This window comes from Pocillopora verrucosa, chromosome 13 (genome assembly GCF_036669915.1).
Source record: "Pocillopora verrucosa isolate sample1 chromosome 13, ASM3666991v2, whole genome shotgun sequence".
Classification (NCBI taxonomy): domain Eukaryota; kingdom Metazoa; phylum Cnidaria; class Anthozoa; order Scleractinia; family Pocilloporidae; genus Pocillopora; species Pocillopora verrucosa.
In genome coordinates, this window is record NC_089324.1 from 5795677 (window position 1) to 5815382 (window position 19706).

Sequence of the window (19706 nt, forward strand, 5' to 3'; positions counted from 1 at the left end):
AGATGAGTAAACTTCATTACCGATGTGAAGACCAGAAAAGGAAAGTGAGGGTCAATATTGGCATGATTAAAAGAAAAACAGAACAAAACGAAAGAACTTCTAATTACTCTACGAGCTTTAAAAATGAGATAACTAGTAACTGACGATTAGGAACGAGTCACCGTTAATTCGTTTCTTCCTCACTTTTCTATTCTGCTAAACTAAAGAGAAAGTCAGCATCACGATGACTTTTGGCAAGTACATTTGCTGACAATCTCTTTCAGTAGAGCCAAGTACGGGGCCTTTTTACGCATGGGCTTTGATGGTATATCGAGGCCAAGGTCTTCACACATGTGCTGCAGCATGGGTAGCTTCAAGATCTTCAAAGAGTCATTTAGCGCCATTTCACAAAGATCGTACTGATCGTAGATCAGGGGATGGTCAAGTTGTATTGACGCGACAGTCTCCTTTGCTTCGCTAAAATTACTCTCCTCTTGAGCTGCTCGGATATCAGCCTCATCAGGATCTCTCTGGCGTACTAAGGCACTCTGTCTTGAGAAGAAGGAGGTGATCTGGGTGGTTGTGAGGAATTCCGATGACTGGAATAGTCGTGCACCATCGGTGCCCCGGGCACGCCGCATTTCTCGAGCAACTACCTCTGCGTCAAGCTTGTGGCCTGTCGTCTGCCCTATTCGAAATTTAGATAAAAGTTACGACTTTTGCTTTTCACTGAACCTGTAAGCCTTCCTTACTACTCTAAGAGCCCATCCTTCTTTCAGAGAAACACGAGAATCTTCCTGTCGTACAGGGGCTTGAAGCGATGGCAGCTTTCCCACACCTTCCTCCAAATACGATTTGTAGCCAATTTTTGCCAAGTCCATTAAAGAATTTTTTTCTGGTACCCTGGTACATTTTTCAAGTGACAAGTGCTTTTATAAGGCTGAAAGCCTTTGAAAAACACGAGTGCAGCCGTCTTGAGGACATGAATACACCCCTGCTGCCTGGCCACGTTCTATGGAAGCTGTCTCTTCAGCCACATTTTCTTCCCCTGACGATTTGTGTGGGGTACTTTTATAGGAACGGAAATCTCCTGCAGAAAATGATGGCTGCAGAATCCCTTGTCCAGGACCTTCAAAAGATATAAGAGAAATATAAATATGACAGCCACACAGCTAAGAAATAATTATCTTGCATCAACGCGTAGCCCTCAAAGGCAGCCCACGACAGAATACCGTGTAAGAGGGGTTTAAAATACTCACCCCTTTTTCTTGTGTTTTGTTTGTTTGAGCAGCGTTTTGTAAACATTTAATCTCTTATGGAAAGTCTTTTATGATGCATTGCGGATAAAATTTTTCCCTTATTAATAGAAATCTTACAGAACAGACTGTCATAAACTAGCAGAAAGGCCTGGGCTCATTCAAGAACCATTAACTCACCAGAAGAGGATTTTTCAATTTTGATCACTTTCCCTTGGCCGACGGAATATGCGCGCCAACAGGAAATAGAGCCCACTGAACTAAACTCAAAGTTGTTCAACTTGGTGATTCCTGTAATGGTTTGCACATCGTCTGGCGTTTCTTCGATGGTATCCAGAGAAACCACTCGTACACCTTCCAAACCGCCATGGGATAGCAGAGCTTCCTTCAGGTCGCTGGCGGTGCAGACATCATGGCCTTCATTAATAAATGCCCTAATGTGGCTTTTACAGCTCGCAGCTAGTCGATCTGCAGCCCCTTTCCCGCCTTGCGGGTCGCTGAAATCAACGCGGACTATCTTCACTCCGGTGTTCGCTGAAATTTCTTGGCACTTCGTTAACGTGCGGGAGGAGTGGTAGCAGCCGGCGTTATCTTGCCTGAAGTAGGCCTTGTTGATTTCAGGATACTCTTGCTTCAATGTGGCTAGAACATGTTGCATAATCGCGGTAACAGCAGAACTTCCTTGGGTACAGGACTGAATCACATGGATAAAGGCTTGCCACTGTAGCACACCCTCTATTCGTCTGTATACCACAGATATGTGCCAAGAAATACCCCGCTTACCAAACCAGTCTGTCTGTGACTCGCGGTATCTCTGAGGCAAGAACTTCATGGCCCAGTCATTTACAATGAATACTGTTCCAGAATTAAGGGCATCGATGACGTCCAAACGAGCCTGATCTTGATGGGTCGACCTCAGCAAATGGCACTTCCATGACTGGATGGCAAGCGTAGCAGAGCTAACGAGAAACAAAGCTTCGTCTTTGTCTTCTTCTGTGGTAAAAGATGCTTCATCGACCGCAGTAGATATGTCGTTCAGGGTCGAATGCAAGCTTTCACATTGGTCACAGAGCTCGTCATGGTTGTGTTTGCATTGCTGCCGCAGGTCAGAATCTTCGGTGTCACTCAGAGCAAATACACTGCAATGACTTGCAACGGGAGAAGAAGAGCTCACGTGAACCTGAGTGAAAATAGGAAACACAGCTTGACACAAAGCATGGATTACCATGTTACTGCAACATTAACGACAAAAAATATTTGCAATATGTATGCTTCATGTTATCTAAATCGAATAACCTCAATAATCTGAGAAGATAAAATCTATTACAAGCATAATTTATACTGATAAAAAACGAATAACAAGAGCAAAAACCGACGTATATTTCCCAGTCAGGGTGGACCTGTCATCGGAACGGTTTTTTCGTGCCATACTTCCATCCATTTGTGAAATAAGATCACCCTGCTTGAAAAACATAATCCAATTTTCTTGGAACTCTTGACACTTTCGGTTGCTTACCTTGAAATCACCCTTCAGGTAGAATTTGGCCACCTTTAATGATTTCACGTATCGCACTTGCCACTCCTTTCCACGACCAAGCTCCCCCAATTGAAGAACCAAGCCTTCTAGTTCATCGAACGCACGCGCCCCGTCTGCTGCAAAATAGTCAAGGCCTTGGAGAGACTTTCTGGTCGAGGCCTTGCATTCATTTAGAACACGCAGCATCGTCCGCTCGCTGAACGCCTCAAATCCAGTCTCTTTGCAGTACTGGGTATACTGACGCACTATCCTTTGCGGTATCATGGTGCGAATAACATTGGGTACTTCAACCAGTTGTCCAGAGGAGAGCTTCAGTGTTTTTTGTCCAAATGGCAGATCTTGCACCAAATGGGGGCTTGTTATATAAGATAAAAAGTGATCCAGTTGTCTTGGGTCGACTCTTATCTTTGATGAAGGCTGGGGGGTCACTGAAGCGCCGCTTCCGTGCTGAAGACGATGCAGACTAGCTATGGTAAAACGATATCTACTTAAGCCAGGTATGAATCTAGAGATATCATTATAATTGGAAACGCCACTCATCATCGAAAGAATTTGCCGTCTTGTGTCCCACCCATGGGCTTTGTCATATGCCTCAGCTAAGACCTGGAGGTAGCATTAGGAAGTTTCGGAGAGTTCGTCCAGCCCGAGTGCTTTGTTCATGGCAGGATAAGAGACGACTGCTTGCCAAAGAGAACCTGCACAACTGGGTGTTAGGTCGTGGAGCACAGAAGAAAAAATCTCTGCGGTTCGTCTAGTATACCGAAGCTTAGTGCTGTCACTGGCCTTTTCCCACTCAACCCAAGGTTGAGAGACAGGTTCAATGTTTTTGGACATTAGATACTCGTTCAACTTTTCACGGGAATTTGGCTTTGAGGTGATGCTCTCTTCACTCGTTGAGGAGACGAGGCTTGCAGTATCGGGACTGAGAAACGTCTCGTCATCCTTCAACCACTGGGATGATATTTCCAGAAACATCAAGTCCGTCTCTAGACCATCAGAAGATGACTCACTGCCAGCACTTGATTCCTCTCCTGGACGGTCTGTTTCCATCTCATGAACCTACGAAAAGGTTTGCTCTATAAGCATCAAATCTCTAAAACTGATTTCTTTGTATATGTTTGTAGGGAATCAGTTTCGGGTAATAAAAAATCTCAGCAGCACCAGGTACTGTTTCGGGACATCCAGAAAACAAACAAATGTGGGACAGGAATTAGCCTACCAAAGTGCGGCATAGCACCGCTCCCCTTCCCCACCCCTCATATAAAAAAAAGTGACCGAAAAGCAGTGAGTTTTACTGGTCAACGAAGAAGCCTTGTCCCAGATTAACAACTGTGTTTGTCACGCTGTGTTTGTGTTTGTCACGGGTTTTTTTTTCCTCGATTTTTTTCCCAATTTCTATGCTCTTCTAAAAATGACTCTTTTCCTTTTAAAAAACAAGATTGAGATCATCAATTCATATTTGAAGCTTACCATTGTCTGTTGTTCAGGTATCTGCACCACTCGAGGCTCTTTAGGGGTAGACACAGTACTTGCTCCAGCGCCCTCCGCCGGCGTCTGTTCATCTGCAACTTGCCTGCAGATAAACTCGTCGCATCGCCTACAAATTGCTTTTATTAAAAAAAAGTAAATAACTCATATCAATTACTATTTCTAGGTATAAAGTAATCAATCTGTTATCAATCAATGGATTATCAGCTACTCAGACGAGAAAAAAACGTTGGCAATATAAATTGCAGTTTCCTCACAAATATAAAATTTGCTAGCTTGAGGAAGTTGAAACTTATAGTGCTTTTTTTGTGTGTAAGGTATAACAAATAAACGTGAGAAAAAGCAATTTCATGAGAACATTTATCAACAGAAGCAATTCAACTTACGCGACCCAACTGGAACTAAGGTGTTGGTGTTGCAAAAAATATACATCGATTTTCGGCTATCCACACGGTTGCTTCCTTTGGCACTTGAGGACTTATGTGTCGCTAGATCCTTGGGAATTGCACAAAGGGTTTTCCTAGTCCTCCAACGTATGCCAAAGTCTTCCCTATGGCGTGGGCAAATAGTCAGGGTAAGATGTTTTTGCTCAAATGAGAAAACACCTGTAAAAAATATAACACCAATTAAATCTGTTGCAGCACTCATTCATAAGCACAATAAAGTTACCTGAAAACACACAAAATCAATATTTACCGGCTCTGGCTAATAGCAGCTTCATTTCAGTTCTAGAACCTTCATCTGCACTCAGTCCAAGAGTCGATAGATGTCCAGTTACATCTTTCGTGCAATCCTCGAGTGTAATGCATTCCACCTGACCAGGATAATCAGGAGATCGCCCGCAAGGGGTCACCTTACCAACTAGCGTTATATAGCTACAGAGAGCCATAAAATGACAAGAAATAATAACTTCTGATGAGAGCACGTATGAAAGCTCAAGACTCGTCCGTGAAATAACTTTCCTTAGATCTGTTACGAAATTTCAACCATTTGCGCAAGAGCTTCGTGGACAGTGATGACGTGACAGGCTTTACCACGAGAGAAAATTGTGTTTGAATTACAGCATCTTGGTCAAGATGGTGCGAGATGTTGGAAGCTCAATGAAAATACATCTGAGATTGAAGTATAATAGTGTTATCGTGTAGTTATCAGACCTTGAGTAAAGTTTTTGTTTTCAGTCTTTGGTATATTTCATGATGACAGCCCATTTAGGGTCTCATGTGGTGCGGCCAGTGTTTGTTGGGACCGGATGTCGGTTAATTATGATTAATAGGAACAATTCGCGTTAATACACTGAACTGCTTGTAAAGAATGCTGTTCTCCTTCTGTATTCGCTGGAATTCTTGATTTATATATACATATATATCTAAAACAAACTAAAACAAAGCCCTTGCAGATGAAATATTTAAAAGTCATTCAACAGACTGATCAATTGTCACAATTTTCGTAATCGTAATACTTGTAATGGTGATCGATGAAATGACTGTAAGAACATTTTCGACGGTGATTTTATTTTCTCTCAGCTCTCACACAACTCTGAATGTACGACTTCACTATAACTCAATATTTTGTGGAATACAAGTCAAACATTTCCAGAATTAAAGTTTATTTTAAAACCTTTTTCCACCAGGGAAGGAATGATAAGATTAGCGTTTGTTTACACAACACACATCATTTTGCTCGCTCTGGACACAAACATTTGTGGTATTTTCGAAGGGAAGCGGTCCGATTCAAAGCATCAAAGTTTACTCAAGAAATAAATAGTATCATTATATTACGAATATCAAGTTAAAAAATTGAAAAATGAGGTACCAGGTACACTTTTATCGCGTTAAATTTAACCTATTTTTTGCTGTCATATTAAGCGCTCTTTGAGGGTGTTGCTAAGAAGACTTAAAAATTCTCAGTATCAATGTGTACAGAAAAGTTAACATAGTGGAAATGGATGGGAAGGCTTTTTCTTATATCGTGTGAAGTTTGGTGTCAATTGAATTAATTTTAAGCCTTCAACGGAGCTTGGTTTTTGCAGTGAATTTTGGACAATTTGATAGGCGGAAAACCGCACTTAAACCGCGTTTTCAAATTTTCGCCAATTTCTAAAAATTTTATAATCGTCGGAACTTTTAAACTTGATTTTTGAAAATAGTTTACCAAAGGGTATCATTGGGCAAAATATGAGCAATTCACCAAAATGGTCGTTGACGGACGATTCTCGATCCTAACAGGCAGCCATTCTTAATAACTGTAAAATCAGGTAGCATAAAAGGTTTTTACATAAACAATATCTAGAACCTAATAAATGAGTGTTTTAAAGATAAAGTATGTGGTGTATTTTCATTATTTGAATGTAAGGGGGAAAATCAGCATGGAGAGGAAAGAGCCCTCTACTTTTGAAGTGGCCCACATTGGAGCTGAATTGGCTCTTTTTAAAGGGGCCATTTGTGAGAGGGCTGAAATTTCGGGGGCTGTTTGGCCCCTATAAATTTCAAAGTGGCCCCTGTAGTTTTCAAATTCACCTTTCACATGGTCCAATTTGGCCCCTACAACGGGGTCAATTCAGCCCCAAAATTGGTGCCAAAAACAGCCCCATTTCAATGGGGCCGAATTGACCCTTAGCGAGTACTAAACTGGACTCACTCGTTTTGGCCCCATTTTTGGGACCAAATCAACTCTTTTAATTTTACAGTGTAGGGGACAGTTGTAACTAAATTGCCTTCAAAATCGAAACCAAAGGAATCAGAAATACCACTTAGAAAAGATTCCAGGGAAATATTGCAAGGGCCTCAAAAGAACTTAAGGGAGAAACAACAGCATCAAGAGAACGGCTTGGAGCAGGGAAATAGCAGTACAGTATTTGTTTGTTTTGTTGTTGTTGTTATTGTTGTTTTTTTTCCATAAAAGTGGTTGAGAGGGTACTATATTAGTTGAGGTTGCGCCTAAAAAAAATTATATTTTCAGTTTTATACAACAATTGATTTGGCTACGTCTAGAACGTCAACGTCACCAGTTTTATTTCGATTTCATCTTTGGTTATACTATAACACTACAGGCCGGAGTTGCTCTTAGGATAACTGGATAAAGCTATCCAGTGGAAAGGGCAGTGCGATTTTTTGACACAATTATTAATCTGTTAGTTAGTGTTATCTACCCGGTGAACAACTGGGCCCAATATATAAAGACTGAATGAAGAGACTGGCTTAATAAGTTATAAATTTAGCAGGTATTTCTGTCTTGCTTAATTACTTCAAATCACATACAACTTGCTTTTCATGCAGAAAATTGTAACTGGTGGTATAAAGGTGATACAAATGCTATGCTGATAATCTCGTCACACTTGGATTAACAGAGAACGCCTTGCATGTTGTTATATGCATCAAACCAAAGAATTTCGCCATACTTGGGATAGATGTATGGCTTTCTAATAAAACAGGGGCTATTCGTACCGTTTATGCTCCTTGGGATTGAATCACATTTTCACAGAGGAAGAAAGTGGACCATGCTTTGTCAAATTCTACTTGAGGCAAACATTCTCTGAGAAGTCTTCTCCCTCGATTTGACAAACTTTTGTCTTGGATAAAAGAAATAAAAAACTCGCCTTTAATAACATTGAACGCATGCTGTAGTTGATGAATAACTTGAGCTTCGTATAGGCTTGGATCACTTGTATAAATAGTGACATTCCAGTTCGTGCATTCTACCCTTGGTGACAGAGCGCCAAAACTGACAGATCTGTGAATACCATCTTCGCCACATTTATCAACAGCGAAATAGAAATCATGACCAAGTTCATGTTGGAAAATATTGATGTTTGATCGCGAAGCCTCCATGGGAATCCAATCAAGTGCAATGTAGTTATCGGGAAACAAGTTTTGCGCAACAGGGCTTGAAAAGATCGTGTCACAAAGGTACTCTTTCGTGCAAGGCTCTATCTGGTATGAAAAATTGACTTTGATAGAACTGAGGGCGAAGAGCTTCTTATTTACAGCAGAAGTCCTTATATTTGTCATCTGTGTAATTTCTCTCGCCGGGGAAGGACACGCAATAGATGTAAATATCTCTCGCTGTACATCCGGGTAACGCCTTCGTACGAATTCGTTCATTGCTTTTGATAGCCGTTTGTAAACACCCTGACCACGAAACTCCAGTGATGTCCTGGCAGCTCGTCGCACTGCTGTTCTTCCATCGTCAACAACCGAGCACTGAACCAGTCCAACAAGTTTTTTGCTCGCGTGAGCTAACATCACCGCAACGTTGTCCATTTGCATCCAGTTATGAAATCTGATTGGAAGATAGTCTTGGCCATCATAGACACCCTCTGACAGTATTAGGATCTCGTCAAAATCGCTGGTTTGAGCAAGGCGGAATGTAAGCTGAGTATTCATAGCTCTCTTTGTAGCACTGCTTGAGGGTTAGTCGGTCTTCCCAAAGGAACGAGTGATCATGTCACTGCACTTGAAAGGCTGGCGTCATTACCATAACAATTGTTTGCTGCGTGTAAAAAACATAAATTGGCCACTGTAAAGAGTTTAAAGGCCGACGTCTCGAGCGTTAGTCCGTCGTCAGAGTACTTATACACCACAGTTTTTTTAGAAACTTACCCCTTTATTAATTACCATATCAATTTGTTTGGTGCGTTTAGCAACGTGTTTATTACATGCAAATCGCCTTTCTAGAAGGAATGAATGAGAGCATCACAACATCTGATGGTCTGTTGCTTGTTTCTTTTTTTCCGGCCCGAGAAGATGCGACGAAGATTATTATTGATGACTAAGCTGCAGCTAGAACATCTTTCTTACTGAATAGACCTTCAAAATTTTTCATTGTAATAAGATTTTGTAGGCTTAATCATTTTACGAATGTGATATATTTATCATAACTTTGTTATTTATATTTACATTACACGCTATTTTTAGTTTGTAAATTAATTCCAGTTGCCTAGATTTCCTAATTATCTGTCAATTCTCCTTCGGCGCCGTCTCTCTGAGCTAACAAGCCAAATGGGAGCAGGTCATCATGCTGGTTGCAAATAAACCCGTGACGTGTGAATAAATGACTGTGAATGTATAAAAATCATATATGTAAACTGCGGTGGTTTGAGGGAGGCGGAATGTAAGCTCAGTATTCATAGATCTCTTTGCAGCAGTGATTGCGTGTAGATCGCTTTTCCAGAGGGAATGAATGAAAATATCACTAAATCGCAATAATGTTTTTTTGTTTTTCTTTTTTTTTCTGGAAGATTTGACGAAGATTATTGTAAATGATTAAGCTGCAGCGAGAGCATATATTTTTCCACCAATAAACCTCCAGAACTATGTCCATCGCTGAAAGGTTCACCCATACAATATAATGATAATCATAACTCAGATAGTTACTCTTCCGTGTCAAGCTTTTTTAGTTTGTAATTTACATCGAATAATCAAGATTTATTGTCTATCGATTTTTTTACGATGTTACGTTGTACTGTGTAGTCTCTCTATTGTCAGAATAAGTAATTATGTATATCAAGTAAAGGTAACAAAAATTGCTTTATCATTTTGGTTTATTGCGTTCATCGAAGCATTGACAGCATGCAAGTCTAATGATTTCACCACAACACCTAATTGTTAGTTGCTCATTTCTTTTTCCGGAAGATTCGACGAAGATTATTGTCGATGATTATTAAGCTGCCACGAGAACATTTCTCTACCACAGAGGACTCTAGAACTTCCCGTCGTAACAGGTTTCATGGGCTAAAACATTACACGCATCGGATATAATTATCATAACTTAGTTATTTATATTTGCATGTCAAGATGTTTTCAGTTCGTATTTAAATCGAATAATCAAGATTTCTTAATTGTCTGTCAATTATTTTACGGTGTTGTTCTGCATGGTCTCTCTATTATCAGTTTAAGTAATTATAATTAATTAAGTACCTGTGTGAAATCCTATTGTCGAGCCAGGTGACAGCTTAGCCCAAGAGCAATTGTTCCGCCGCACTTTCAGAGGGTAGGAACTATCTCATGATTTCACATGAAAGGATGCTATGGTTTTTCCAAGGGAATCGAGGTGGCAGGGAAGCTTGTGGACAGGCAGTTGCAGATAATTGATGACGCTCAACAAAAGGCTGCAGATTTTCTGAAAAAGGAGGTCAGTAAATACGACGCGGGGAAAGAGGAAAATAAAACTGTAAGCCAGCACCCACTGCTCATTATTTAAGAGGAATCCTACAGAGTTAATTTTGAATCACTTCAGATCGGTGTACACCAACTGAAGATCCAGAATAAAAAAATTTCATCCATTTAATTGGGATCACTCGAACAAAACCGTTCGTCTTAATTATTCAATTTTTCCATGAGCACGTTAGGATTGAGATGGTAAAAGCTAACAAGGCGCCGAGCTGCCTATAACCAATCTCGTATCTAACAAGTGCGAATGGACTACAAGGTAACTCAGAATATGAGCTGATAACCGAAATTGAGTAAACCAATGAAAAAACTAGAAATGCAATATTCGAAGTTGAAAGTCTAATAAATCGGTATTCTCCAATGAAAGCATCCAGGCAGGTGATGGCATCATTCTTGGCAGGCAGATACATTGGCAATAAATAAATCACCCAAGCAAGTTTCCCGATGGAATAGGGAACGTTTGGCTGGACTGTGTCCATTAGCCTTTTTTCCCTCTCTCTCTCTTTCTTAACCACTGATTCAAAATTGGGAAAGAATTACCAACAATGATTCCTACAAATCACATGACATTTTAAAACAGACGATTATTGCCAAAAAAAAAAACAAAAACAAAAACAAAAGAGACATGTGTTCAATGAGATAAACATGCTCTTCAGGCTTTATCACTTCATAGCTCTCAAATATTAATTCTGTTATGGGATAAAAGAGGTTAATCTCCTACCCAGATCGTACCGTGTAACTGTAACTAATACACAACCGCTTAGCTGTGAAAGGTCTAGGTACGTGACATGATGTGACTTGCAAAGAACATTTACCTATGTCACTGGATATTGCAAATAACACAGAGGCTGATCGAAATGATGGCAGATTTTTTCTTTTGATTGATTGATTGATTGATAGATCAAACTTGACATCACTCCAGACAAAGGATGGGAAAACGATGATTTGTTTCTCCCCGCTGGATACCACATCGATTCAAGTGTCTCAGGAGGCGAAGAGTCGCCAAAAGAAGGAGGTGAGACTCCTTATGTGTTTCCCGCTGGCCTTGGAACGGCACTTATGAACGGGTGCCGGGGAACCGGATACAAAGAAACTGATCCTTGCTATACAGCAAAGTGGAAATCAAACGTCTGCCAGGTCAATAAACATTAACTGCGAATTAATTATGAGCGAGCTAAGATATGAATGCTTCTCTGGAAATTCTTTTTGTGACTGTGAATATTTGAAAGTCATATAATGTAGACTGCGGATAAAGACGTGAATTTAAGAGTTTCAGGGCTCTTGATGAGGGTAGACGAGAAGACGTTTTAAAGTATCACGCGCCTAAGATTTTAAGCTTTGTGCCAACGACTGTACAAAGACAAATTTAAGAGATTTAACTGAAGCAATTCGGCAGTGTCGTATAAAGTAAAAAATCCCCCAAAAAAATGGCACTAGAGAAACATAAATCTTTTCTTAAAACGCTTAAGTTTTTCTGTGAGGAAATCTGCGTCTCGCTTTGTATATATGACAGTGAAGTCGTGTTTAAAAGCCTGTCAATCTCCGTCATTCCTAAGTGGATACTCTCAGTCTTCTATTGCTCATTAAAACTAATTTGCCATTTTTTTTGGTATTCCTGAGCTGGTGTTAATTAATACAAAAGTTATATAAAATATTAATAAATAGCAGCAATTAAAGAGGTGCGTACCTCACCCTCCTCTAACCCCACAACAGTCAATCAATAACAAGTTAGGATTGTTTTTGGGTTAGGGGAGGGGTAGTTGCGCAGCTATTGATCCAAACTATCGTAACAGCTCCTTTGACCGCAATTATTTTTTGTTTGGAACAGAAATCTCATTCGTTCGTATCATTTAATTCCTGGCAGTGATTACCTATGCTTGAGTTGTGGAGGAGATTAAAAAAAAAATTTTGATTCGTAATGTTTCCTCGGACAGAGTATGATCGATGGTGCAGCTTTTATGGGAGTTGGTTTCAATGGAAGAGGAAAATACAGCCCAGAATCCAGAAAAATAAGTATATTTCAAAGAAATTGTGCCAACAAAGCCACGTAAGTTATTTGAATTTGAAAACCATACTACCCCGGTCACTAAAACATCGATTGCATTGAAAAAAAAAAAAAGAAAGAAAAGAAAAAAAAAAAACCTCCGTGGATATCATACATCTCGAACTACTCTGGTGTCATTTTCTCTTTAAGGTACGATGGCGTGGATGTTCCTGATACCATGAACGTCCACAGTATCTATGACACATCTTCCTCGTTAGTAACGTACGAGAGTCGTGAGGAATACCAGAAGTACATTCAACAACAGGCGGGCGTTTCTGGCTCATACTTTGGTTTCTCTTCAGGGGTTAAAGAAGCCTGGGGAGATTCTACAGCATCTGCTCGCCAGAAGTACCTGGCAGTAATGGATGTTGATGTTGACAGGTAAAATTTAATTTGAAGCCTCTAATGAAGCCTGAAAGTTGGAGGGGGAAAATAATACTCAACCAAGGAAACAACTATGAAGATGGGGATGTGTGATCTTAGCAGTAATAAACACTACTTTAGCAGTAGTGAAAGTAAAGCCTGAAAATATTTAGGCTTGCACGAAAGTGGAACCCATGACCTCTGCTATATGCATTGCTAATAACTGAGCTAACAAGCCAACTGGAAGCTGGTAATTCTGTTGGTTCGTGATAAACCTGTGTAGTGATGATTGGACAACTGTAAATACCTGAATATGGAGATGATGATGATGTTGCCGTTGATATCGTTGGGATGACATTACTGCCACAATTGGCAGTAATGATGCAATCTGATTGGAATAAGCTGATCGCCGTCTGATAAGAGTACTGACAACGCTGCTCGCGTCAATGTGTCATGTACTGAAAAAAAACCGTTTTACTTGACGTCGATATTGTGGTAAAAAATAATCGACAGTGGCAAGAGAATGTGATTTATCACATAAACTACGATGTTATACAGGGATTTTCGGCCTTGAGAAAAGCCGTCCCAACACACGTGAAAAAATTTGTGTTTTTTCACGTGTGTTGATATGGCCAATCAGCTGCTGACACACCACTCGCCTTTGGCGCCACTCGGCCAGGTTGATGAATGAACGGCAAAGCCTTCACGATCCTCAATACAAGTTGTTTGTCGGAGTTTCACCAAATTATGACAGCTAAAACATTTAAAAATCCGTATCGCTGACAGACAGAGAGGTTCAAACTTTCCTACAAGGCGAAGAAAACCAATAAACTAAAAGAAAAACCGAAAGTTACGCATTCAGTGGCTTAAGTGTTGGCATTTCTCTCGGCTGAGAATGAAAATCGACAACTGGAAGATTTGCCACCGGCCGATTTGGCCGTTTACCTGAAAGACTTCTTCTGTCGGTAAGGACAAAGTCAATAAATGAGAATTTTGTAAATTGAAAGTTACGACCATTGTTGTTTTTGTAATCATGATTCAACACATTTTTCCGTCTTAAGAGTTAGCGCCGACGCACTCTACGATTGTTATTTGGGGATTGTCGATTCATTTATTTTCATTCATTAATGAAGGCAGATTTTCTTCTCAATAAAGGGCTATTGTGTTTATATGATAAACAAAATAATACATGGTTGCTTGCAGATATGGAATTTCTCTTCTCGTGTTCAACTCGTCATCTCACTCTTTCGCTGCGCCCATGCCACTCGTGAGCTATCGAGTTAAACACTCGAAGAGAAATTCCATATCTACGCACGCCCATCTATTATTCTCTATTTCTTAACAGGGGTCAAAATTTGTTGCCTCGTGAGTCCACAACACTTGACCACTGTGATGAGGAATATCGCTGTCGATAAAGTACAGACCACGCTAAACCACTGTTGATCCGTTAAATAGACTACAGTCAGCTATTTTTCTATTTCAAACAAACCAATTTTTTTTGCCTCTCAGATATGAAATATTTATGGATGAAGTCAAGCCACAAGATCTTAGTATGTCATTTCTACGAGAATTTATGAATTTACCAACTTCCTCCTTCTTGGCAGGCGGACCTCTGAAATACCGTTAAGTATCTTTTAATGACAGCTGGATGAATGTAAAGCATCAGCTTTCCATTAAGAAACTCTGCCCTGACTTTGATCGACAGGTTGTTAGGAAATGGTTGTGAGCAAAATGTCGTGAAGAATGACAATTCTATAGAATTTCTAGATCAGCTACGCACCTTCTCCTCCCCTGACATAACAGTATCCTTAAATTTTCATCAGTTGATTGTTGCTGGGTGACGAGAGGGGTAGGGGTTCTGTTGCTCTGATAATGACACAGATCCGAACTTCTCATCCAAAAGATATAGGCCTCATTCAGTCTGGTTGAGACAGCGATTTTTCACTGATTAATGGAAACTATGCATTTTAAAACAAACCGATTAATTATTTTTAAGAGTCTAGGTTTCAATCTGCATTAATTATTCAAACGTACAGTATCTTTGATTCTCTAGAAAACTTTATAATAAAAACTATATAATATAGAAAAGATGTTTCTCGTCTTGTCAAAAGCTTGAGACAAAGAAAAATTCTGAGTCCCCATGAGGAGTCGAACCTCAGACATTCGGATTCCACGCCCCGATGCTCTACCACTGAGCAATAGAGACTCTATGGTGAGCGAGGTCCATTACGAAGTTCTTATGACAGGTATAAAACTTAAGGTTTTCGGTTCTTTTGGGAATCCAACAGTAATCTTTTACATTAATTAACTTAAATGACTGCTACATTGGTATAACGGTGTACGTACCAAATTGGGATTGCTGATTCATGCGAATGAAATTAGAGACTACACTGCATTGAGCAAGAAGAATGAGACTAGGAATTAAATAACTTACGACGTAACAATTATTCTTTATTTGAATACCCCTAATTTGTATTTTATTTAAGGGTGTAATGTCTATTTCTGATATCGAGTTGAATGCCTGCAAATCACAAAATGACCAACCCTTCAAAGATGATCCAATTGCAAAGAGTCCCTTTTTTAGAAAGTGGTGAGATTCCAACTTGGACGAATATCATGAAAGACAGCACAACTTGGAAGGTATCATTTGACATGGTAGACGATCTTCCCAATGCACACCGTTCAATATTGGTCATGACAAGACCCGCCTTGTTAGATTATATAAAAACAAATGGTATAAAAGCGACAGGAGTAATTCTTTTCATTTGTTCGGTGTGTACAGTAATAGTAACACCAACAAAGTTTCTCTGAGAAAAATGTCTATTTTTGGACTTGTGCTTACTTTTAATGAAGCCGATGGCAGTCTTGTTCTGTACCCCAGCAACTTCAAGGCATCGAAAACTTTCTTTCCTCTCTAACGGAGGAAATGATCGGCACTCAGTTAGCACGGGTGTATAAGTTTTCCACAAGATCTGACAAAAGATCCACATCAAGTCAGCCTCCAAAATCAGTCCAACCCTGCCGTGTAAAATGGTCAAATGCGCTTCGATTTGATCCAACGGACACTAAGGGTAAATGCTTGCATTTTACTGCATCATTGTTTGTTGTGTTCGCAGCTTTACCTAAGGAACCAGATTCGCCTTCTTTAGTGCAAATATCTCCTGGCATGATTTCTACTTATAAGGTAAGACTTCGCGATAGAACTTCAATTTTTGATTTTTAAGAAGAAGCAATTGTTATTCCTTTTAGTGTTAAAATTATAGGATATTCATTCAAGATAACACTGGAACTAATCTAGATGCTGAGCAGAACAACACTTTCCACTCCTTTACAAAACTTGGGGCCTTGTTTGCAGTTGAGTGTAATTGTTTATCTCTGATAGTGAGACCCCAGGTACCACTTCACTACAGTGTGTTTACCTTGTGAATAACCACAACCTTTTTGTGACGATGATTATACGATCAATAAATTTGAGTTTGGGTTAATCTTTCCTAAAATGCAATTAATTTGAATCTGAGCTGTTTCCAACTTCAAATTTACCTTTTTATTCAAGTGTTTCATTATCGATCATTACCTCACATAGGGTACTTCTCTAAAGACATCAACATCAAACCTAAACGCTCAGGCACTTGGAGATGCTTCCCTTTATCAGTCGTACTTTGTTTGTATCACGGAATCGGAGAAGAGCACCCTTATTGAGTATGGAAAGAGTCTGGGTACATCTGAGAGTGGAGATATTTATCTGAACCTGATTGATAGCGGCAGACACCTCAACGTACGATTCTACGTGTTTGGAAATGATCAAAGTCCCGCCAAAGTAATGAATGCCCACATCGTGTCTCGCCCTTTGACGAAATCAGAATGTAAAGGAGACACAGTCAAAGATTTGGAGACAACCTTTGCGTTCAGAAGTGCCATAAGGATTGCGATCCCTTGGCTGGTGAGACCTGCAATCGAAAAAAGTATCAAGTTTTAGATTTACTTCAAGTTGTTCTTATCTTTGATTCTCGCTGTCTACTTTTGTTATTTCTTGTTTTAATATTGCAATTAGTGAATTTATTTGTCGATATACTTTTAACAGCTTGTACACATTTGGGTCACAACCCATCCTTGGTACTGCATAACATCAAAATTTCTCTCAACTTTGCAGAAGAATTCTCACAAACAAACTTTGCGTTTGTTTTAGTGAATATTTTAATGCCCAGCTATAGAGCTATGTTGAGATAAACAAAAACGTTGAGGTAACAAGAGAAATAAGACAAAAAATGTGGTTGTAGCGCACCTCAACATTCAGAGCAGCACCAGTGGAGAATAGGAAAGCAAACTTTGACCTATAATCCTAGAATGAAACCTTGCCAACTTTGTTAGATTGCGCCCACACTGCGACGAGGCCACGTTATGTCCAAATAACGTTCAAGTGCCCACCCACATCTACCCTAAGCCCGTTTTAGATCTTTCAAAGAACAGTTTACATGTTTTATCACTTGGATATCCGATCAAAATACAAACTTCTGTTGTTTTTATAGGTTGCAAGTCCCCTTACAGCGCCCAATTTCCTGAAGGATGTAACGCTTGCAGAGCTGCTCTTGACGTAGAGCAGAATAAATGCATACCTGCATGTCCAAAACACAAAACACTGACGAAAGACAAGAAATCGTAAGCGTCCGTAAGTGTCATGATACTCTTTTTCTTTTTAAGATTATAATAACCGCATAAAATTTAACAGCCTCTATTAATTCAGGGATCTTCAGGTGAGTGTCTATTTCTAACTGGGTATTCAGGATGCTCAGATACGAAGATCGCTTCCATATCCGTTTCTTTGTCTGCAGTTGACATAGATAATTTTCATATATTTACAGTCATTTATTCATCACTTCGCTGGTTTATTTGGAACCGCTTTTATTTTGACCAGCTCCTAATTGGTTGTTTGCTCAGTTGGTAAGGCTCTGCACCGGTATCGCAGGGGTCATGGATAAAGGAATTTGGCAAATAACCCGGCCAAAATCGACTTCCTAAGAAAATTGCTGAATCACCGATTGTAAATGTCTTCGGAATTTTGCTTTAGATTTTTTCTCGGGAATTTAAGTTCTTAGCTTGCAACCCAATGCAGTAACTCTGAATTAATATAACTTGTTACCATTCATTCTTCACCGCAGTGTATCATAAGCGCTGTTCCAACTTTTTGCCTTCATCCATATACTATTCTTAATTTTTTTGGCAGGCTAACGCTGCAACAGTTGGGAGACTTGCCGTGGCATCAGTTTTGTGTGACTTGGTCCGTTTTTACAGGAGTGATTCAGTACTATTTAGACGGAAAGAATATTTTATCAGCCACCTACCGTCAGAGAGGCGAACTTCGAGGAGGGGGAAAACTGATGGTTGTTAACAGCCGCGGACCCCCCCCCCCCCCTTTCCAGGTCGCGTTAGATACATATACGAGAGATTTTCAGTACAAAATCTTAAATAGAATATTATTTACTAACTCTGAACTATTTAAGCTTAAACTGGTTGAGTCACCTTTATGCTCATTCTGTGATAAGAACGAGGAAACCCTTGAACATCTTTTTGTTTTTTGTGAACACTCTAGAGCTTTCTGGAAAGAAATCTCTAGTTGGTTACATGAATGCGGTATTGAAACGCTTCCTGATCTAACAGATCAAATTAATATTATGTTTGGCTTATTTGATGTCGATAATCACTTTATGCTTTTAAATCACATCATGTTAATAGCGAAGCAGACCATCTTTCTCTGCAGACAGAAATCTATTACCCCAAGCTTTATTATCTTCCTCGCGCACCTTAAAAAAATTTTTAGAATAGAAGAATACCTAGCTAAAGAAAAGAAAAAACTAAACCTGCACTTAATGAAATGGGAAAAACTTTTACAATCCCTCAGTTGAAATAACTTTACCTTGGGTAGCCTTGTATTAATACTTTTGTTTATTTATTTATTTATTTATTTACTGACCTTATACAATTTTATTTACTTTATACTGCTGTAATTTTTTTTTCTTCTTTTTTTTTTTCTTAAAAAATGTAAAACGGAAAAACACAATAAAATATTAAAAAAAAAAACAGCCGCGGACAACTTATCACAGAGGTTAACGTGTGGGATCGAGTCCTTATTGAAAAAGAAATCAGTCAGAATCTGAAAAATGTGGTGCTGGTAAAGGCAATATCGTACAGTGGCATCAAGGCTTTGAATTCCTCAAAAAGAGCAAGAAAATGTACTTCATCCCTTCGGTTTAAGAAGCCCCAGGTTCAATACCGGTCTTGGTTCAAGACAAGCTGAAGACTTACCCTTGGGGATGTCGTGAATTTGGACGATAATTATTAATGTTATCATAGACAAAATATGCAGTTTGCAGTTATTATACCTAGAGGTGGGAAATAATGCTAACTGAAACCAATCAAGTCCAGAAATCGGAAGGAGGCTGTGTTAATGAAACTTTCATTTCATTTTCTTTTTGCAATGGAAGGTTAAATCATATGAAAAGCTCGTCACATTTTTCAGGTAATTGCACGGTGACAATGTAACAGAAAATGGAGAACTTTTAAAGATTTTGAAAATAAATTATTTTCCCAAGTAAAATAATGGATTTCTTCAAAGGTTCTTTGTGTTCTTAATTGGTCTGTTTCGCCTGTTTCTGCTTCTATTTTAAAACTTCCCTGTGTGTTATGGTCTTTGTGATAATTACTTCCGAACGACGCTTTGCACTTTCTTCCAAAGTTGTAAACAAGTGCTCTTTGATAGTTGTGTGCTCGACAGTGGGACTTCTGCTCCGCGTTCGAGCAGTTCTTTCTATTTCAATCAAGCTCCAGTGGCGAATAAAATAAATAAAAAAAAAGATATCGAGTCTCGTTTCTGAAGA

The 19706-nt window shown here is 39.4% G+C and overlaps 2 protein-coding genes and 1 pseudogene across 2 annotated transcripts; 1 reads left to right on the plus strand and 2 right to left on the minus strand.

The window, feature by feature from the left end:
* Window positions 1-218: 218 nt before the first annotated feature.
* Window positions 219-3312, minus strand: LOC136276887 (uncharacterized). The gene is made up of 4 exons (XM_066160602.1): window positions 2752-3312; window positions 1416-2415; window positions 941-1108; window positions 219-667 (listed from the first exon to the last, which is right to left on the minus strand). The coding sequence occupies exons 1-4, from the start codon at window positions 3310-3312 to the stop codon at window positions 219-221; spliced, it is 2178 nt and encodes a 725-aa protein (XP_066016699.1).
* Window positions 3313-7706: 4394 nt separating this feature from the next.
* Window positions 7707-8642, minus strand: LOC131789586 (histidine N-acetyltransferase-like). Its single transcript, XM_059106742.2, has one exon. It carries the CDS (start codon window positions 8640-8642, stop codon window positions 7707-7709), a length of 936 nt encoding a protein of 311 aa, XP_058962725.2.
* A 1630-nt stretch (window positions 8643-10272) lies between these two features.
* Window positions 10273-17494, plus strand: LOC131789625 (uncharacterized; annotated as a pseudogene).
* Window positions 17495-19706: the final 2212 nt, after the last annotated feature.